Source organism: Callospermophilus lateralis, chromosome 10, assembly GCF_048772815.1.
Source record: "Callospermophilus lateralis isolate mCalLat2 chromosome 10, mCalLat2.hap1, whole genome shotgun sequence".
NCBI lineage: Eukaryota > Metazoa > Chordata > Mammalia > Rodentia > Sciuridae > Callospermophilus > Callospermophilus lateralis.
The window spans coordinates 128316977-128340365 of NC_135314.1; the positions used below are offsets into that span (position 1 = coordinate 128316977).

Sequence of the window (23389 nt, forward strand, 5' to 3'; positions counted from 1 at the left end):
CATAATCTGCTCTAGTGCCATCCATTTCCCTGCAAATTCCATGATTTTGTCATAAATGCCACATTTTTTTTTATCCATTCATCTATTGAAGGGCATCTGGGTTGGTTGCACAGTCTAGCTATTGTGAATTGTGCTGCTATGAACATTGATGTGGCAGTATCCCTGTAGTACACTCTTTTAAGGTCTTCAGGGAATAGTCCGAGAAGGGCAATAGCTGGGTTAAATGGTGGTTCCATTCCCAGCTTTCCCAGGAATCTCCATACTGCTTTCCAAATTGGCCGCATCAATTTGCAGTCCCACCAGCAATGTATAAGAGTACCCTTTTCCCCACATCCTCGCCAGCACTTGTTGTTGTTTGACTTCATAATGGCTGCCAATCTCACTGGAGTGAGATGGTATCTTAGAGTGGTTTTGATTTGCATTTCTTTGACTGCTAGAGATGGTGAGCATTTTTTCATGTACTTGTTGATTGATTGTATGTCCTCCTCTGAGAAGTGTCTGTTCAGGTCTTTGGCCCATTTGTTGATTGGGTTATTTGTTTTCTTATTGTTTAATTTTTTGAGTTCTTTGTATACTCTGGATATTAGGGCTCTATCTGAAGTGTGAGGAGTAAAAATTTGTTCTCAGGATGTAGGCTCCCTATTTACCTCTCTTATTTAATTTTTTTTTAAAGAGAGAGTGGGAGAGAGAGAGTGAGGGAAGGGGAGAGAGAGAGAATTTTTTAGTATTTATTTTTAGTTCTCGGCGGATACAACATCTTTGTTTGTATGTGGTGCTGAGGATCGAACCCGGGCCGCACGCATGCCAGGCGAGCGTGCTACCGCTTGAGCCACATCCCCAGCCCTCTCTTATTGTTTCTCTTGCTGAGAAAAAACTTTTTAGTTTGAGTAAGTCCCATTTGTTGATTCTTGTTATTAACTCTTGTGCTATGGGTGTCCTATTAAGGAATTTGGAGCCCGACCCCACAATATGTAGATTGGAGCCCACTTTTTCTTCTATCAGGCGCAGAGTCTCTGATTTGATATCAAGCTCCTTGATCCATTTTGAGTTAACATTTGTGCATGGTGAGAGAAAGGGATTCAGTTTCATTTTGTTGCATACAGATTTCCAGTTTTCCCAGCACCATTTGTTGAAGATGCTATCCTTCCTCCATTGCATGCTTTTAGCCCCTTTATCAAATATAAGAAAGTTGTAATTTTGTGGATTGGTCTCTGTGTCCTCTATTCTGTACCATTGTTCCACCCACCTGTTTTGGTACCAGTACCATGCTGTTTTTGTTACTATTGCTCTGTAGTATAGTTCGAAATCTGGTATCACTATACCACCTGACTCACACTTCCTGCTTAGAATTGCTTTTGCTATTCTGGGTCTTTTGTTTTTCCATATGAATTTCATAATTGCTTTATCTATTTCTACAAGAAATGCCCTTGGGATTTTGATTGGAATTGCATTAAACCTATAGAGAACTTTGCGTAATATCGCCATTTTGATGATGTTAGTTCTGCCTATCCATGAACAGGGTATATTTTTCCATCTTCTAAGGTCTTCTTCTATTTCTCTCTTAGGGTTCTGTAGTTTTCATTGTATAAATCTTTCACCTCTTTTGTTAGGTTGATTCCCAAGTATTCTATTTTTTTTTTTGAGAATATTGTGAATGGGGTGGTTGTCCTCATTTCCATTTCAGAAGATTTGTCACTGATATGCAGGAATGCCTTTGATTTATGTGTGTTGATTTTATATCCTGCCACTTTGCTGAATTCATTTATTAACTCTAGTAGTTTCTTTGTAGACCCTTTTGGGTCTGTTAGATATAGTATCATATCATCCGCAAATAGTGATAATTTAAGTTCTTCTTTTCCTATTTTTATGCCTTTAATTTCTTTAGTCTGTCTAATTGCTCTGGCCAGTGTTTCGAGAACTATATTGAACAGAAGTGGTGATAGAGGGCATGCCTGTCTTGTTCCAAATTTTAGAGTTTTTCTAGTATTTTGAACATAAAGGGATGTTGTACTTTGTGGAATGCTTTTTCTGCATCTATCGAGATGATCATGTGGTTCTTATCTTTAAGTCTATTGATGTGGTGAATAACATTTATTGATTTCCGTATATTGAACCAGCCTTGCATCCCAGGGATGAATCCTACTTGATCATGGTGCATTATTTTTTTGATATGTTTTTGTCTTCGATTCCCCAGGATTTTATTGAGGATCTTTGCATCTATGTTCATTAGAGATATTGGTCTGTAATTTTCTTTCTTTTAAATGTCTTTGTCTGGTTTCGAGATCAGGGTGATGTTGGCCTCATAGAATGAATTTGGAAGATCTCCTCCTTTTTCTATTTCTTGAAATAACTTGAAAAGTATTGGTATTAATTCTTTGAAGGTTTTGTAAAACTCCGCTGTATATCCATCCGGTCCAGGGCTTTTCTTGGTTGGTAGTCTTTTGATGGCTTCTTCTATTTCCTCCTTTGTTATTGGTCTGTTTAAATTGTGTGTGTCTTCCTGACTCAATCTGGGCAAATCATATGACTTAAGAAATTTATCGATATCGTCACTATCTTCTATTTTATTGGAATATAGGGTTTCAAAATAATTTCTAATTATCTTCTGTATTTCTGTAGTGTCCGTTGTGATATTGCCTTTTTCATCGCATATGTTGGTAATTTGAGTTCTTTCTCTTCTTCTCTTCATTAGCATGGCTAAGGGTCTGTCGATCTTATTTATTTTTTCGAAGAACCAACTTTAAGTTTTATCAATTTTTTCAATTTTTGTTTTTTGTTTCAATTTCATTGATTTCCGCTCTGATTTTAATTATTTCTTGCCTTCTTCTACATTTGCTGTTGTTTTGCTCTTCCTTTTCTAGGGTTTTGAGATGAAGTGTGATTTCATTTATTTGTTGTTTTTTTCTTTTATTGAAGAATGAATTCCAGGCAATGAATTTCCCTCTTAAAACTGCTTTCATTGTGTCCCATAGATTCCGATATGTTGTGTCTGTATTTTCATTTATCTCTAAGAATTTTTTGATTTCCTCCTTTATGTCTTCTGTAACCCATTAATCATTCAGTAACATATTGTTCATTTTCCAGGTGATGCAGGATTTTTCCTTCCTTCTTTTATCATTGATTTCCAGTTTCATTGCAATATGATCAGATAAGATGCATGGTATTATCTCCACACCTTTATATTTACTAAGAGTTGCCCTATGGCATAATATGTGGTCTATCTTTGAGAAGGATCCATGTGCTGCTGAGAAGAACGTGTATCCACTTGATGATAGTTGATATATTCTATATATGTTGGCTAAGTCTAGGTTATTAATTGTGTTATTGAGTTCTATAGTTTCTTTATTCAGTTTTTGTCTGGTGAATCTGTCCAATGGAGAGAGGGGTGTGTTGAAGTCACTGATAATTATTGTGTTGTGGTCTATTTGACTCTTGAACTTGAGGAGAGTTTGTTTTATGAACGTTGCAGCACCATTGTTTGGTGCATACATATTGAAAATTGTTATGTGTTGTTGGTGGATGGTTCCTTTTAACAGTATATAGTGTCCTTCTTTATCCCTTTTGATTAACTTAGGTTTGAAGTTGATTTTATTCGATATGAGTATGGCCACTCCTGCTTGCTTCCGAGGACCATGTGAGTGGTATATTTTTCCCAGCCTTTCACTTTCAACCTTTGTATGTCTTTTCCTATCATATGAGTCTCCTGAAGGCAGCATATTGTTGGATTTGTTTTTTTAATCCAGGTTACTAGCCTTTGTCTCTTGATTGGTGAATTTAAGCCATTAACGTTTAAGGTTACTATTGAAATATGGTTTGTGCTTCCAGTCATGTTTATTTATTTATTTATTTTAGTTTGGCTCGTTTTTCCTTTTTTGGTTATATTTTTTGTTCTTCCCTTTACTGAGTTACCTCCCAATGTTAGTTTTGGGTGCTGTTTTTCAATTCCTCTTCTTGTAGTGTTTTGCTCAAAATGCCTTGCAGTGCTGGTTTTCTGGCTGCAAATTCTTTTAACTTTTGTTTATCATGAAATATTTTAATTTCATTGTCAAATCTGAAGCTTAATTTTGCTGGATACAGTATTCTTGGTTGGAATCCATTATTTTTCAGCATTTGAAATACGTTGTTCCAGGATCTTCTTGCTTTCAACATCTGTGATGAAAAATCAGCCGTTAATCTAATTGGTTTACCCCTGAATGTAATCTGCCTTCTTTCTCTCGTAGCTTTTAATATTCTCTCCTTGTTCTGTATGTTGGATATCTTCATAATTATGTGTCTTAGAGTTGGTCTTTTATGGTTTTGTATGTTTGGGGTCCTGTAGGCTTCCAGGATTTGGCAATCCATTCCATCTTTCATATCTGGGAAGTTTTCTAGGATTATTTCATTCAATAGATTGTTCATTCCTTTGGTTTGAACCTCTATACCTTCTTCTATCCCGATGATTCTCAAGTTTGGTTTTTTTTTATAACATCCCATATCTCTTGGTTAGATTGCTGGTGATTTCTTAGCATCCCTTCTGTGTTGACTATATTCTTTTCAAGTTGATACACTTTGTCTTCATTATTTGATGTTCTGACTTCTATTTGATCTAGTCTATTTGTAATATTCTCGTTTGAGTTTTTAATTTGGTTTATGGTTTCCTGCATTTCTAGGATTACTGTTTATTTTTTTTTAAATCTCTATCTCCTGGTATAGCTCGTTCTTTGCCATTTGAATTTGCCTATTTAATTCGTTTTCAAAGTATACTTTCAATGTTTTGATTTGCTGTCTAATGTCTTCTCCAAGATTCCGTTCCATCTGAGTTAAGTATGCCTTGAGTTCTTTCTCCTTGTTTTTTCATGGTGCTCACGTTGCTTTCCAACTCTGTTTGACTACTGTGTTTCTGTTTTCTTCTTTAAATTTGTTTTGGTTTTTATAGTTCCAATATCTCTCCTGTTCTATCGCTGAATGAGCTGTGATCAGTCGAAAACTGGCGATGGTGACGTCAGCTCTCCAAGATGGTGGCCGCTGGCTTCCTCGGTGGTCTGACTGGTGTGGAGGACAGAACTGGACCGCTTCCTTCCCCGTCTCAAACCCAGAATTCAGCACTGAGCACAGTGAGGGCACAGCCGGCAGGAACCCGCAGAATCAGCAGCGCCTTTTCTATGCGTTGCTAGCTCACCATTTCTATGGACGCTGTTTCCTGGCGTGCACTGCAGTCTCTAGCAGCGGGGCGAGCTGCTGAATAAGCAGCTTGAACCTCCGGGCGGACAAATCTCTCGTGGTTGAGCCCCAGTAACCGATCCTTTGGCGATAGAAATCCTTCCTTTAGGTTTCGGTGCACCCCAATTTTGCTGGAATTTCCTAACAAGATAGATTTTGGCTGTTCTAACTCGTCATTCACCCATGCAGTGATGCGGTACACGGGGGTGATGCACTCCATTTGCCGCCATCTTCCCATTCTTTTAAATATTTTTTTAATATTTAGTTTTTAGCAGACACAACATCTTTGTATGTGGTGCTGAGGATCGAACCCGAGCCGCACGCATGCCAGGTGAGCGCGCTACCGCTTGAGCCACATCCACAGCCCCAGGTCTGCTACTTCATAGCTATGTAACCTTGGAGAAATCACCTCCCTAAGCCTCAGTTTCCTCTTACGTGAGGTTGGGATATCACAGCAGTCTCATCTTTTAAGGGACCTGGGATTTATAGTTGGCACTTATGCAAAATCAATTAGACACAAAATATCTCCCACTGTTCTTGCTTTTTTGAGCAACAAATGAGATGGTTGACTTGCACTGAGGAACTACATTTAAAAATACGTACCTTTAAATTACAAGAGACTGTAAATCTAAGTGCAACAATTGAAGCAATAGAGTCTCATAATATGAGAGACACACAGGAACTGAAATGCAGCAGGAGGACTCTGAATTTACAGTTCACAGCTCATCTCACTCTGGGATATTCACGTTCTGAAGTATCAGGCAGAATTGCCTAAAATCCTTAATTCAAGCCCCTTCCTTTCTCCTACCCTCACTTTCTCCTTTACCCTATTCCCTTATTAGAATCCAGTTAGTTAAATTATGGTTTGATACAATTCACCTAGAATACATACATCAAAGGGTCCATTACAAAAATTAAATTATTTATCTGTGGCAGCTATGAGGTGTGTCACAACTTCCTTCAAGGACAGCCTGCAGCAATGAGCCTAAGGACCTGACAAGTCCCAGCCCCACGGGAGGTTGTGCTCTTCCTAGACGGTTCCCTGCCAGTCTGAGCGCAGAGGGGATGCTAGAGCCAGGCCATTCCTCCCCAGTGCAGCACTCCTGCAAATGGAAGTCTTCTCTGTGAGGCCACCTGTATCAGCTTCCAGTCCTTTTTCAGGACTGCACTTCAATCTAAAGTTTTTGTACAATTAATCCTTCCTTCTTACCCTGCTCCTTCCCTTCTTTTTCCCTTTCTTCCTTTACCCAGTCTTTCCTTCCTTCCTTCGTTCCACTTGTTTCCTTTTCTTTCCATCCTCCCTTCCTCCCTTCCTCCTTCCTTCCCTTCTTCAGCACAGTTTGATGCTCCCTATCAACCTCGTGGGCTTTTTTCCTGTCATTTCTAGTTGTGTCTTATCATCCACTTCCCAGAGAATCTAAGATGACTCAAAATATAAAGTACTGAGCATGAAAAGAAGGTTCTGGGAATGGTAGCTGCTATTGTTACAATAATTAAAATCAGATTAATGCTTCATTAATAACTCTAGAGACAACTATCTTCATAATTGTCTAATCCAAGGGTCCCTGGGGGAACCTTAAGCCTTACTTACTCCATATACAGTTTTCTCTCTGTGGCCACATTTCAAATGGAAGAGTACTTCTTTTTTTAAGGCTTTAGTGTTCAGAGAGACTTTCAGACCACTGAAAGATGTGAAAACTTCTGAATTAGCTGGGAAAAAAATGGGCCTCTGTAGTCCTTCATCTTAGCAGAAACAAATACCATGGTCCTGAAAAGCCTTTTTAAAACAAGACTCATTGAATGTGGCCTGCATTAAACAGAGCTTTGTGGAGGGAGTTCTGTGTCAAGTCATTATTGCCCATCTTGTATGTGTATTACTAGTGCACCTGAGCCGTTTATTAGTCTTGGAGAGGGAAACAATGGGCAAGGCAGTAAGGGAAAGAGAGAAGAACTAATGAAAACACTCATCAGCCTGAAGCCCCAAGACATGCCCATCAGAGCACATGAAACGAAAACCCTATTGTGATGGCAACTATAAACTCTATTCTTCTGAGATCTAAGAGGCTGGTTCAATTTAGTGAACACAGACTTCACAGAGTAGCCATCAACAATATGATAGTGGCTTGTGATAAAGGTGTCATTGATGTTTTGCTTCTCTCAGCAAAGGAACAACCGGCAACCAACAGCAATTAGGTGCTTAACAAAACTGCTCTGGAGATGCCACTGCTGCAAAGATTGTCATGGTTGGCACCAAGACTCAGGAATCAATCACGATGAAGCCTGTAGCTGTTTATATTTCTGAAAACACTTCCCCCTCAAAATATGATTCCCATCAGAAGAAAATGATTATTTGCAAAAAAACAAAACAAAACATCGGTATGATGACCATCCAAACAGACCCTAGCATACTCAGGGCTCAAGGGCAAGACTGGAGAAAAGAGGAAAAAGAGGTAAATGTCAGAGGCAGCTGTAGGTTTCACATAATTCAAAAAGTGAAGTGTCTGGGTTTCTGCAATGGGTGCTGAAGTGGAATTAATGTGTTGCTAAATCAAAATGAAGAACTAACATCCCTGACATGCTCCCACCCACCACTTTTTGGAATGGAGAAACTACATTGAATTAGTATTTAAACAAAACAAAACAAACAAACAAAACCATGGAGGGAGCTGGGTGTGGTGGCACATGCTAAGGCTGAGGCTGGAAGATTACAAGTTCAAGACCAGCCTCAGCAATTTAACAAGGCTCTAAGTAACTTAGCAAGATCCTGTCTCAAAATAAAAAGAGGATGAGGATGTGAGGTTATAGCTTAGTGGTTAAGTGCCCCTGGGTTAGCTCCCTAGTATCAAAAGAAGAAGAAGAAGAAGAAGAAGAAGAAGGAGAAGGAGAAGGAGAAGGAGAAGGAGAAGGAGAAGGAGAAGGAGAAGCAGTGACAAACAATAACAAAAATAGGGTTGTAATTAACCATCTCTAATACAATATTCAGTGATTTCCACTCCTGTTTCCACTATACCAAGTCCATGTTAGATGGATATACCTTGTGAAGTAGGATACACCTGGCTTAGGAATATGGCTACCCTAGGCTGGAAGCAGGTTCTGACCCTTCCCTAGCTGGACTTCTGGCAAGTTATTCCTCTCTCAGAAACACACTTTTCTCATCTGGAAAACAGGAATGAGAATAACTATCCAATAGAATGTGTGAGACAAAACACCATCATGTATGTGAGAAGACTTAACACCTTGCCCCAACTGATTATTTTAAATCAACCAAAATTGTCACATAACATGTGACAGATACACAGGCCAGAAAGCAAAATCCCTGTCCTCATATTTATCACATGCCTTAAGTCACAAGAAGAAGGAATTTTAAGAAATACTACAATTGTGAGGCTGGGGTTGTGGCTCAGTGGTAGAGCGCTCACCTAGCATGTATAAGGCACTGGATTCAATCCTTGACACCACATAAAAAAATAAATAAACAAAATAAAGGTATTGTGTCCATCTACAATTGTAAAATCTCACTTTAAAGAGTTTTATTGGTATCATAAAAAGGCCACAGGATGGCTGGGTAAGTTCACAATAATAGCTAAGTTATTGCATATTTATTAAGTACATAATTACGTTCTGGGATCTATAATATATATTTTATATTAATTATTTCATTTAATTTTAAAACCACTCTATGGAGCTGGAAGCTGTGGTATGCCTGTAATCCTAGAGGCTCGGGGGACTGAAGAAGGAGGACCGCGAGTACAAATCCAGCCTCAGCAACTTAGTGAGGCACTTAGCAACTCAGTGAGACTCTGTCTCTAAAAAAAATATTTAAAAAGTGCTGGAGATGTGGCTCAGTGGTTAAACACCCTTGGATTCAATCCCTGGGACCAAAAATAAACAAACAACAACAACAAAAAAAACCCACTCTAGGGGCTGGGGATGTGGCTCAAGCGGTAGCGCGCTCGCCTGGCATGCGTGCGGCCCGGGTTGGATCCTCAGCACCACATACAAACAAAGATGTTGTGCCCGCTGATAACTAAAAAATAAATATTAAAAAATTCTCTCTCTCTACCTCTCTCTACCTCTCTCTCTCTTTAAAAAAAAAAACCCACTCTATGAGGTAGGAACCATTTTTCTCCCATTTTACAGATTAGAAACCAGAGGCACAGTGAAGTTTAGTAACCTGCACATGATCCAAAAGTGAGAAAGGCTAGATTCAGATATAAGAAATCTGATTTCCAACCGTAAGTTCTGGCAACAATGGAAAAGATAAAGCTTTCAGAGCTTTATTTCTTGACCTGGGTGGTGTCTGCAGTATAATTTTTTCATGTGGTTTTCTGAGTTGACTTATTTTATTAAAAAATTGAGGCTCTGAGAGCAAAATATTGAGTATGAATTTTGCTTATCATGTTTTGCAACAACAGGCACAGAATAAAGTTTCTATAATATTGTAATAACATTTGTTTCAGTTGTTTATAACAACTGCACAGAAGCAAATGGAAATTATATTTTCAATTTACAGTAGTAGGCTTTGGTTTGTTTTTTATCCCCCGCAATCATTAGAAAAGATGGAGGAGGGAAATAATAAAAGGAAAGTTTGTATTTTGGCATTCTGAATATTACCCCACTTTCATTCCGTACCTTTGTCAATAATTTATTTGTTTATCATCTCATGTATTTGTCTTTTAAATTCTTTCATCCTTTCTCTCTTTTCTATTTCTCTCATTTCCTTCTCTGCTTGGTCTTACACCTATTCCCTATAGTTCCTTTCTCCCTTCTTTTTTCTCCTTCTCTTATGTAGAACTTGAGAAACATCTCTTGTTGGTTTTTATTGCATATTATGATCAATTGCTCAGTTTTCATTAAAAAATGGTTGAATGGTTTATGTACGACCTTATGTAGGTTATGCACTACAAAAATCATCTCCCCAAATTAAGTTTCCATTGACTCAGGTACCCCTGACTGACTTTTATTTTAGTAGCTCAATAGTTTCCAGTTAATAAAAAGCTTATGTACCTCATGGTAGCATACGATTGGAAGGATTGCCAGGCTTATGGTTCAAGAAGAAAATGAGGTACTTGTTCATAAATTTCCCATAGGCATCTGCTTTCTCTTCACACACCTCTTGCTTAACTCTCCTACAGACACTTAACAGAGAAAACATACGTCAGGACCATTTCTTAGCCTATTACTCACATCAGGCTTAGTCATGCCACAATTAAAGAGCCCTATTATGAGGGTATACACTCAGCAGTGAATGTAAGGATGAGCCCTCAGAAGCTGAAAGTAGCTAGAAATATCATCTGTTGTGGCCAGAACAAAGTCAGTCTTTAAAAATATGTATTTGTATTAAATTTGTAAAATGAAGACTCCAAATTTGATTACCAGGCAGAAAACTATATTAAAAAATATCATTATCCCTTCTAAACAGACATATGCATTGTTTATTCAATAGATGCATCTGAGGTACTTGTAAGTATGCAAACAATGTACTGTGCACCATCCCCTTGCTCCTCTAATAAATGCTATATATGTTGGTCCTTTCCTTGTCAACTTGGCCCAGAGCAGATTCTTAGAATCCTACCTGCCCCTGCCCCTTGGAAGGTTTATACATGGAACCATCATAAAAACATTCTAGTGCTCCTGTCCTCCACTTCAGGTTTAAGACTTCCTTCAATCTTTCTGAGATGTCTAGTCAGTACCTCAGACAATTCCACTACTTCTGACTGGAGCGGCAGGTACCTGTTGGTTTGTTCTGTAAGCTGGTTGGGGTCCTTCTTCCTTGACCTCTCCCTCCAGTCCTGAGAACACTATTTCTTCTTCCTGCTCCTCACTATCTTCAGAGCAGGAATCAAACACATCGGTATAATACTCTTCAGCCACAAGAGGGTCTTCAGGGATTTCTGAAATAAACAACAATCAGTTAGTAAAATTGTAATGAGGCTAGGATCCCCCATGTTGTTCCAGAGATGTATATTTTATTTGGGCTGACAAAGCTGTTATGGAGTGTAGGGATGAATCTTAGCTTCTTAAAAATATATTATTTAATATAATAAACACTCAGCAAATGAAACCAGTGGAGGAAAGGAAAGACACTTTAATTTACAACTACCTTTTGAAGGTAGGATATGAAGTCCATAAAACAAGAAGAACTGGTACTACTTGAAACTCTTTACATTTGGAAGCATGAACCTCATTAAAAATGAGGAGTTTTAGGAGAAAAATAAGGACAAAATACACTGGTGAAAAGGTCTTATTACACAACACACAAAGTTTTTAGCAGAGATAGTTGGAATGAAATGGTTAGCATTCTTCTGGAAGTTTCTTTCTTAAATAAAATATTAGTAGTGGGACCAAATAAGATGGACAGGATATATAGCAATGGTATTTTGGCAAGCTGGGGAAAATATCACAATTGTTTTCTAACAGGCTATGAAGGCTTTTAAAATGTAATTCACTCTGGTGGGTCCTATTTACACTGACAACAACATCTATTCTTTAAAAAAAAAAAAGGAAAAATAAAAAGGAAATAATATCCACTTTAGTTGATGCCAATAACCCATTACTAGATACAACATTGTTAGCCACTACAAGAGAATTGGTACTTTCAATAATCTTCAACAAAGAAAGGCCAAGGATGGATCACAAGAAAGTATAGCAATATCAACTCTAATTTGCTAAAGGGAGCCTAGAAATAGAGAAATATCTTTGGGGTGGGAGTGGAAGAAATTACATAATGATATGCTACCAGAGGAAAAGAGTGGGCATTTTAGATTTTGCACCACACTCTTACACACAAAATTGTTCTTCTAAATTGTGACACAAAGCACTGTTTTTTGATCCATTTTTTATTCTTTTTGTCTAGTGGAAAAAACATTCCGAGTCTAAGAATTAAGGTTTGAATCTATCTTTATCTCCTTTTATAGAAAAATCTGGACAAGGTACTTAAACTTATTGAGTTCCAGTTTCTCAGTAAAATTTACACGAGGGCAATCTACCTAAGTAGTTATGAAGATTCAACAATAAGATGCTTTTGAAAGTATCTGTATGTATGGAAGCTTCATGCAAATTTCAATTTCCACTCAAGTTCCACAAGTGTGAAAATGGTTTTTTTATTAATCAACTCCAAAATCCTTTGAAAGTAAAATTCTTAGTGGATATAGAGTTTCCTGGCAAGAAAAGACTTTAATATCTATTTGTTATCTGTGTTTTCCCACTAAAACACAAGAGGTTATGCAGTGGAATCAAAATTAGTCTGCTAAAAAGACAAAAATTACATGTACTCAAAATTGCCTTTGCCAACTTTGCAAGGGGCACATTGAGGATCTTACAATTCATTGATTTCAACAAAATCTGTTTCCCCTTAAGACCACTGATTTGTGTTGAGAGCCAGATGAGATAGATGATTTAGATAGGAACCACACTTTATAAAAATATTCAACTTGCATTCAGAATAGGAATAACAGCATGAGAAGTATATGATAGCTAAAATCCAACAAGAGAGCTATGTTTTGCCATCAAGTGGGAGCATATGCTGAATTGAATGGTGGACGGAGTCATGTGACTTCCATATGACCTCCTCCTCCCTAGACTTTACCCAAATCTCTATGTCTCTTTTACAGAGTTGCCATCCTTTCCCTTCTTGTTCCCTTCTACTATTCCTCCTTCAGTCTTGTGTCTCTTTTATAGTTAGTCATTCATTTACTCTTTCATACTTTTCCTTCTTGCTCTCACTTTTTCTCTATTTGTTCCTCCCAACCCCAACTTTGCTTTCAAATGTGAGTATGATACAGTAAAAAAATATATTCCATATTGTTCCCAGTACATAGCACATACTTATATGTGTGTATATACATGCATATTTGGAGTTAAAACAAAAGTTTCATGCATCAAGACCTACATTCTGGTGTTTTCCATTCTATTCAATTCTTTAAAAATGCTATTTGTTACTCCCTAAAGTAACTTCTCAGTCCACAATTTGGTTTAGTATCCTGGCTTGGGCATCAAAAAGACTTGCACTGAATCAGGACTTAAAAATAGCTTCATAACATTGGGCATTAATTAAATATTCAGCAGTTCAGATTCTTCATTTATAAAATAGAGATGATAATATACATCTCACAGAATTGTGCACTATTCACCACACTATGAAATGTACCCAATAAATGTTAGTTATGGTTGGAAGTAGTATGGGAACCACTGTACTTTTTCCTGTTAATACCCACACCAGGAAGAAATATGAAATTAGACAATCACAAATACATAACAAGTATAAAATGGTATTCAAAACAAGATCAGACTGGGATGATTCCATCTCCAGCACTTTTTAAGTAAGCTCAACATACCTTTGTGCTGCTTGAGAAAGGACTCAGTTTCAAAGGGGAAGTCAAAAGAAATGTAAGCCTGCTTAAACTGTGTTTGTCAAGCTGTGTGTTTCTTGTGCGGGAGCCCAATTTGAAGCCTTGTTAGGCTAAGCCTCATTTCCCCTGTCACAGAGGAGAAAATGGGCTGTGATAAATAACTTTAATTTCCTCACACCCTGAAGTCAGTTTCATAACAGACACACTGCAGTAGCATTCCAGATTTCCTGCACTGGGTGGGCAGTGACAGAGTGTGTTATGAAGGAATCCAATAGTTACTATCTGAGTTTGGACAAAGATGCTGCATATCCAAGCTGGAGAAAAGGGTGGCCTTTGTCAAACCCTTCAATTAAGACCCACATAAATCTCTTCCTCTAAGCCTAGACTGAGCATCAGGACCACCTGCAGAGCCTGTAGTGCACATAATGCTGGGCCCTACTCCCCAAACAGCTGATTTGGTAGGTCTGGGGTGGTATCTGAGAATTTGCATATCTAACAAGTTCTCAGATGATGTTATTGATGCTGGTCCAGGGACCACATTCTGAGAACCATTGATCTAGAATGTGACCACTTCAAAGAAAAGTACTATCATATATTATATAGAAACACCATAATAAAGTACAGAATATTCTATTCTATTTCCACATCTTCCAACCTTTGTTTGTTAAAGACAAAACATGAACCACAGAGTATATTTTAGAAGAGCTCAAATTGTGCTATTAGCTGTCTAAATCACAATCTCCATGGAGTTTTGAGTAACGAGACTATTCCAATTTTATTAATAGGGAAGCACAGAGATAAGTTTGAGCAGCCCAAATTTAAAATTTTTGTGTTTGCACAGCAGTGCATACTTTCATAAGCACATTCATATTTATTATTCATTTGATCTTTGCAACGACTCTTCAAGTTAGACCAATGACATTTTTTTCTGACCATTTTTCATACAAGAAAAGTGAGGTTAATAACAAACCACAGCTGTGTGCATGGTGGACAAGAGATTAGAATAAAAATCATCTGAATCCTTCGTTTCTGTCACTGAATCAGTGCTATATTATGATTAGCTAGGAATTTTCATCTTTGCTAGTGAAGCTATTTCAGATTAAAGTTGTAACTGCATTTACCAGTAATTCTAAAAGATATTGGGCAACAAAGGATAGAGTTTTGACTTATGAGAAAGAAAAAAATTGCAGCTTAGTCATCCTGGCAAATTGTCTTAAGGGAACTGAGAATATTGAACGCCAGGGGCCTTCTTCACACTCAGCCCAATTCTCACTCCCCTCTATCTTAGATGGGCTCAAATTTGAGTGTGCATCAGAAGCGCCTAGGAGGCTTGTTAAAACAGATTCCTGGCTCCTATACTTAGCATTTCTGAGTCAGTAGGTGGGGGGATAGGGCCTGGGATCCTGCATTTCTAATGATGTTCCTGTTCTGGCAATGCACTTTGAGAACTATTGCTCTGTATCAAGATCTTCAAAGAGAAAATGACAAACAGGTACAATTGTTAAGTAAAAACCTCCCTGTTCCTTCATCTGTTATTGCACCAGCTCTTTAATCTTATGAAATGATCAGATATATATTAAATAATTTTTCTTAAAGAGTCAATTTTCATAAAATAGTAACTTTGCCTAAAAGCAAAATCAAATTTTCTCTAAAAACAAACAAACAAAAAAAAAACTTATTTTGGAGGAAGATCTCAGCCTGTGCACCTGCCACCATCCCAAATGATACTAAATATCGATAAGACTTGAGTAAATGAATGTGACAGGCTTGGCAGAATGGATCTCAAAGGGAAGGCCCAACAACAGCAACAGAAATAGCACCTGGAATCATAATAGAAATATGCATTCTCAGCCACCCCCACCCCCCTGCCTAGTCTCCAATCCACTGAATCAGAAACTGGAGTAGAGGTCCGACAATGTGCATTTTGGAAATGGTGATCATGATTCACACTTAAGTTTGAGAACCACTAACTTAGCACAATGACTGGCACTTAATGTCTGCTCATATATAAAACAATTTCTACTAAATCCAGGTAGATAGCAAACTCTAGGAGCCATACCTGTCCTGTTCCCCAGGGTATGTCCAAAAAATGTGGGTTGCAAAGGAGATACTCCAAACTTATTGCTGAATAAATGAATGCATAGTATCTAAGAGATAAGGCCTTTTAAACTTCTACAGAGTATCATATGCAAAACATTTCCTAATCTTTTTTGGAGAGGAGGGGGGTGCGGAAGAGAGTAGGAGAGGAAGGAGACAGATTATTTTCCCTAAGAGCTCTGCTTCCTTTCCTCTTTCTCACATATTTTGAACTTATTATCTCAGAGGTGTTCACATCTTTGAACAGAAAAAAGTTTTCTGGTATGGTTTAGGCTTGGTCCCCATCTCTTGATGCTCTTGGGAGGTGATGGAACTTTCAAGAAGTGGGGCCTAGTGAGAGGTCTTAGGTCACTGAGGGCATCCTCTGAAAGGAGCTAGTGGGATCCCAGTTTCATTTTCTCTTTTACTCCATGGCCAGGAAGTAAATGGCTTTGCTCCATCATGTGCTCCCCACCTTGCTATGCAGTCTCACCCCAGGCCCAAAAGCAATGGGGACAACTATCCTTGGGCTAAAACCTATGAAACCATGAGGTAAAATAAATATTTTCTCTTTATAAGTTGATTATCTCAGGTATTTGTCATAGTAATATAAAGCTGACTAGCACATTTTTACTAAAATACCCAGCAACCTCCCAGAGGCCTACAAAGTTGGAGGACTCAGTCAAGATAACTCAGAGTGTGATGGCATGCACGATTAGACTGTAGCTTTCTCCAGGTGCCCTAGACTTTGCTCCAGCCACAAGATTACACTGCTTCTGTCTGCATATCTAATAATAGTGTCAGAATTAATGCTTGTTGGGAAAGGTGAACAAATGACTTGTGATTTGAAAAATCCAACAGACTCACTTGCACTCTTCTCCTATGAAGTAAAACAATACCCTGAAGATATTTTTTAAAAATTCTTAAAAATTTTTCTTACTATAGCCAACATATGGGGGAAAGAATCTCCTTATGAAGAGAGGATGCTATTTATTTCAGTTTTGGTGGGCAGTCTCAGTGGAGGTCCTCAGCAGCAGATAGCTGCCCAGAGATGTCCTTTATTTTTCCTTTATTTCCTAGTTTTCTCAAAAAGGGTAATAGCAATATTATAGCAAGCCAGAAAATATTGAACAAAAGCTATTATAAAGCTGTAATAAGAAAAACCAATTTATTGTTATATGTCAATGTGGCTTCTCCAAAGACCATGTTCTCTCATTACAAATTGGGAGCAACAGTACTCAGAACAATAGTTATTTTTACACTGACGAGTAGTTCTGAAAGAATTATATGTTATAACCTTCTCAAAACAATAGAGTAAAAGGCAATACCTTGTAAAGGAACACAGACATTGATATTTTCCATGCTGAGCTGCCTCAGTTTCCCCAGGAGCAGCATTGTGTGAGGTAAACACAAATTAGAAAAAAAAAAGAAATGACAAAAATCAAAGCCAAAGTTAACTGACAATATCTGCTGCTTCTGACAAAGACTACCTCCCATTAGCAGAGGTGACATGAAGTAGTGATGAGAAGGACAAGCTATAGGGTGACAGGGGTTCAAATCCTGCCTCACGTCCTTATTGGCTGTATGACCTTGGGCAGACTCCTCCACTTCTCTGAGTCACAGTTTTCTCCTTTGTAAGTGGATACTATTGATGCGCTACCAAATGGCCTTACCAAGCACACCCTAAAACATCATTGTCACAAAAATCCTCTAGCTGCTGTGAGTGTTGGCTGCTATCAGCTGGGGTTTCCATAAAAAGATCTCACAGATTGGGTGGTTTAAGCAACAAAAATTTATTTCTCATGGTTCCAGAGGCTGGAAAGTCCATCATCACAGTGCTGGGTTGAAATCCTCTGAGGTCCCTCTTCTGAGATGGCCTCTTGGGTCTCTTCACACCAGCCCTGGCATCTCTCTGTATGTCCTAGTCTCCTCTTCTTATAAGGACACAAGTGAAATTGGATTAGGGCTAGCCTAACAGCCTCATTTTAGCTTAGTTACTTTTGTAAAGAACTGAGCTCCAAACACAGTCACATTTTCAAGTGCTGGGTTTGGACTTCAGTACATGAAATTTAGGAGGACACAATGGAACCCACAGTAGTAGCACACAGATTCTCCCCTTTCCAGAGAATTGCTATCTGATGAGGAAAGCCTTCTTATCAATGGAGGATGCCTCCCCTGTACCCCAGGGCCAGTCTTGGCCAGTGACTGACTAGAAGTAGAACCATCTCTGTGGTGTTACTCCTGCTCCAGATCCTTCTGTATGATCAGGCTGGGCTGTTCTCCAGCTGAGACCACATCCTTGCTCAGCAATGTTCCCTTCCCTGTCCAAACATAGCCCTCAGTCCCATTCTGGTCCCCTCATCCTGACAGCTCTCCAATAATAAAATACAGGCACCAGAATATCCATCTCAGGTACTGCTTTGAAGGAACCCAACCAAAGACATGGGTATTATGTAACATCTTAACTCATAGTTGCAACATAAAATATTAAAAAATAAATGATGCTATATAGTAAAATAAACATCTTTTAAAGGGAAAGCACCATTGACGGCAAAGTCACATTCTTTTACATTGCAACTTTAATCTTCAGACTTCCTAGGACACAACATAGTCCACTCCAATAACAATTAACAGACATTGTTATAGTGAGTCATTCATCAGGGATGAGTTATTCCACAGGCAGTTAAATTTTCTTTCTTGAAAGCTTGTCCACTGACTCTGCTCAAAGTATTCTAAAAATGATTCATCTATCACAATGTCTAGAACATAGAAGATGCTCAAAAAATGGCAGTTATCAATACTATAGCAGGTAGAAAATGTTAGTTTTCTTAATAGGAATGAAACTTCTTCTTAAGAAACTGTATTTATAGACTGAGGAAAGGGATAGCTGGGTCAAATGATGGTTCCATTCCCAGTTTTCCAAGAAACTCCATACTGCTTTCCATATTGGCTGCACCAATTTGCAGTCCCACCAGCAGTGTATGAGTGTATCTTTTCCCCCACTCCTCACCAACACTTATTATTGTCTTCATAATAGCTGCCATTCTGACTGGAGTGAGATGAAATCTTAGAATAGTTTTGATTTGCATTTCTCTAATTGCTAGTGATAATGAACATTTTTTCATATATTTGTTGATTGATTGTATATCATCTTCTGAGAATGTCTGTTCAGGTCCTTGGCCCATAAACAGCATACTACAGGGACACAGCCACATCAATGTTTATAGCAGCACAATTCACAATAGCTAAACCATGGAACCAACCTAGATGACCTTCAATAGATGAATGGATAAAAAAATGTGGCATATATACACAATGGAATATTACTCAATAATAGAAGAGAATAAAATCATGGCATTTTCAGGTAAATGGATGGAGTTAGAGAAAATAATGCTAAGTGGAGTTAGCCAGTCTCCAAAAAACAAATGCCGAATGTTTTCTCTGATATACAGAGGCTTATTCATAGTGGGATAGGGAGGGAGAGCTTAGGAGGAATAGACGAACTCTAGATAGTGCAGAGGGGTTGGAGGGGAAGGGAGGTAGCATGGGGTTGTTAATGATGGTGGAATGTGATGATCCTTATTATCTCAAGTACAGGTATGAAGACATGAATTGGTGTGAATATACTTTGTATACAACCAGATATATGAAAAATTGTACTCTGTATGTGTAATAAGAATTGTAATGCATTCCGCTGTCATATATATATATATATATATATATATATATATATAGTGCAAAAAATAAAAAGAAACTGTATTTATAAAAAATACCTGACACAAGTACAAGGGAAGAAAATTTTAATCACTTTTGATTTTTTTGTTGTTATTTTTGCAGTTTCTGGGGATCAAATCCCCAGATGTGCTCTACCACAGAGCTATAGTCTCAGCCCTTGTATAACAGCTTTTGCTAGAGATGAGTGAGTGGTCAGACCCAGGGAAATGGTGGAATGCTGTGCTCTCTGTGAAATGCCAAACTCACCAAATACTTGGTATAAGTTTTAAAATGTTGTATTTGATGTCTGAAGAATTAAGAGTCAATTGGAGCCTTCGGCCTGAGAACACAGGCAGAGGCGAGGGAGGCCTACAGCAGCCTGTCTTCAGCAATTATGCCGGAGCTCTAGACAAGCTATAATTTGAGCCAAGCTTCCCTCCCAGGTCTCCCAGGGATGGAGAGGTCCATGCTGACATCCAGGTCACATCATTATTGTATATAAAGGTAGCATTTATATACAAAGAACCAATGGTAGGGCTGGAGGAAAACACTCCTGAGGCAGAAGCAGCCTGTCATTCAGGGACACAGCTGAACTCCACCTACTAGATAAAAAAACATGCCTAAAACCTTGGCCTCCCATGCTCCCCAGGTCCATGAGGGCACTGAGTCCTGGTGATACATCTTCCACTGCATTATTAGATAAAAAGGACTAACTCTTTGACACTTTGCTGATCTGGAAAGGCATTTGGTCAGTTTCTGAACGTTGATTCAAACATACATTGGATTTTTCCTTTTCAATGTTTAAGAGACATCTCTCCCACACTGTGAACCACCAATGGGTTTATCAAGGTTATTCAGTGAGTCACTGCCTGGACCTAAAACTCTGTTCTCATGGTGTCCTAGTTCCCAGTAGCAGACATTAAGATTGCTTGTTGGAGTTTGGAAATCATAGAGAATGAAGGATACACTCTAAGACTAGCAATCAGTCCTTCCCTTGGTGAGTCATCCCTTTTTATGGATACCATGGGCCCCTGCTGGAGGTCCCAGAGAGGCAGTTACCCCACATTTCAAATGGCTGCTGCATCTCTATTTCATTACAAAGAGCCCCCTTCTGGGCCCCTGGGAAGCAACTGTAATTTTCAATCACCATAACATTTAGTGAAGCTAGAGGCTTGCAGCAGCATATTTGCTAAGGAACATTTTGAACCAATATTCAGTCCAGGGGAGAATATGGACAGCCCTCAGTGAAATGAACACATTCATACTCTGAGGGAGAAATAAACACTCCAGATATCTTTGAACACCCAGCTCTGCAATCACCTCAAATCTCCCTCCTCCATCTTCTTACACAGGCTGTTGCAAATCTTACCTAAAGCACTAACTACGTCATTCTCCATCTTCAATGACTCCCCCACCACCAATAAAGCTCAGTACAAAAATTTCAGCTTGGCATGCAAGGCTTTCTATCATCTGGTTGCAACCCCACTGTCCCAAACCTGCCTCCTCCTACCAGAGAATTTGGAAGCTCTCATTTAAAAGCATATACCAAAAGGAAATCTGATAGGTACCCCTGGGTTGGGTCCAGACAGCTTTATTTTTTTTAAAGTTTCCCAGTAGTTCTCATATGTACCTGTGGGTCAGAATCTTGGCTTTTATAATCTGAATAGTACATTTTTCTCTGAACTTGCTCTAACTTTCTAGCTTCATTCCTCTGAAGTGGTGCTCCTTCCAGAATTGCCCTGGCTAGAATGGTAGCCCCCACACACATACTCTTATTTAAATTAAAATTAAGTAAAATACAAATTCAGACACAATATCAACATTTTAAGCCACCTGTGATAAGATCATAGAATACTCCCAACATTGTAGAAAACTCTATTACTGCTGTTCTAAAGTGTTGTCTCTTTCTTTGTCTATCCCTGCTCATCCACAGCCCCATTTCAATTTGGCTAGATTTCTTTGAAGCCCTGGGATGCAGGCCACTTCATGTCTCTGATCCCTCACTTTTCCCCCTGGCCAGCACACCATCCACCATCAGCAAACTTCACACCTGCAAAGAGAAGGTGGAGCTTTGTCCCCTGGAGAAACTCCAGCTCTCACACTTCTGGGCTTAGCCAGAGAAAGGCAGTGACTCTGTCCCCTGCCAGCCCAAGGCTAGAGCCACATAAAGGATTTAGTATCTCAAATTTAATCTCTGAGATACCTTCTCTACCTCTTGTTACTTAGTATCTACATATTGAGCTTTACCAGATGCCCAGTGCCAACCTTGGCCTTAGAGAAAGGCAGCTCTTGGATCTCCCGGGTCCCACAGTAGACAATGTCTTGCATGGCGCGGATCAAATCCACCTTGTCAATTATATCACTAATAGCAAGTGGAACTGAACCTAAATACGAACATCACACTTACAGTCTTGCGGGGAGGCACACTGCAATTGCTTTGTTTTACATCTCTTCAACACTTCCTTCTCTGTCACAACAAGCCATAGGTTAGTGCCATGACCTTTTCTAAAATAAACCTTCAAAACGAGGGCTAAAATTAACTACGTTGATTAGCTTAGCCTACAGCTTCACACATGAGGCTATGAAAAGAAATAATTTTCTTAGTCAAAATGCATATTCATGACCCTTTCTGTATGGAGGGCTAAATTAAGTACAGTACCTTTTTTATATATAGGACAGCAGGTTCTGCTGTTTTTCTCAGTGACATCTCTATATTTGATCAAGGGCACAAAAGGCTCTCTGCTTCCCCTACAAGCACACATACTCGTATATACACACGCACACACACAAGACAAAAATAAGCTCCATGATCTTTTTGGAAATAAGTCTCTCCTGAGCTCTAGAGTCTGTGATTTTATCCTATGTGTCAAAATGATTTTCCCTCAGGCAAAACTGTAACATTTCTCTGAACTTTTATTTTTTTTCCTGTTTTAGAAAGCAAGAGCCAAAATGACTGGGTAAAATTTGTCTTTTCTCCACCAGATTCAGAGAAATGAACCCACTCTCTCAAGGGGAAATATAGGAAGACAGCACAGAGACCTTGAAGGAATAGTCCAACAGCAAGGTGCTGTGTTCATTAGCAGAAGACACCTAATTCTATGACAATTGGTTTAAGTTCCTGAGCTGTAGGTATCTCATCTGTAAAATAGTGAGAATAGTAACTCAACAGCCTAAAAATCAAGAGCCTGAACTAGATGGTTTTGCTCTTAGGCTTACAAGTTTGTGGCCTAGAGTAAAGGATTTGTGATCAGTCCTTTCAGTGTTTCAGGCTACTATAATAGGATATCATAGACTTGGCAGCCTAAATACTGAAACTTATATCTCACAATCCTGGAACCCAGGAATTCCAAGAACAAGGTACAGAAGATCCAGTTTCTGGTGAAGGCACTTCTGGTTTGCAGACGTCTATCCTCACATGACAATGAAAAGAGAGATGCAAAGCAAGCTATTTAACATGGGCATTAATCCCATCATGAGGGCTTCACCCTCATGACCCAAGCCCCTTCAGGGGCCCATCTCCAAATACTACCTCAGTGGGGATTAGGGTTTCAACATATGAACTTGGGCAGTGGATGGGTACACATGCAGTTCATTACAACCAGTGTGTATATAACTCATCTGGAAAACCTGATGAAATTTGGATTTCTGCATTTCTGACATGTTTAGGGGTGATGGAGGTACTGCTGGGGTGATGGTAATGGTCCACGAACTGCACTTTAAGTAGCAAAAGAATAGACCACTGTACCTGGTCACCAAGTATTTGTAGAGAAGCACTTACTTTATGTAAAATTTAAATGAACACCATGAAATTATAACTAAGATTATAACTTAGATTTTCACGAAATTAAACAACTTAAATTGCCTTCAAAATTAGGCCTCTGTTTCTTCTCTCTTCCTTTACTCTGGCTATATTTCCTCACTAACAGTTACTTTCTTTTATGCACATCAGAGTGCATTTAGCAATTTGTTTGTTGGTAGAGGGAACATCTTATAAGTCAAATAGGATTTCCTCTTTGATGAAATCCTGGAGTCATAATTTCTTTTTTCCA

General features: G+C 38.7%; 1 protein-coding gene across 8 annotated transcripts in view; it reads right to left on the bottom strand.

Moving 5' to 3' along the window:
- Nek11 (NIMA related kinase 11) overlaps positions 1-23389 on the bottom strand; it is a 315212-nt gene that overhangs the window by 104773 nt on the left and 187050 nt on the right. For all 8 annotated transcript variants that reach the window (XM_076868276.2, XM_076868274.2, XM_076868271.2 and 5 more), the window contains one exon: positions 10933-11093. In XM_076868276.2, the coding sequence (XP_076724391.2) occupies positions 10933-11093 (161 nt within the window). The remainder of the gene's footprint in view (positions 1-10932; positions 11094-23389) is intronic.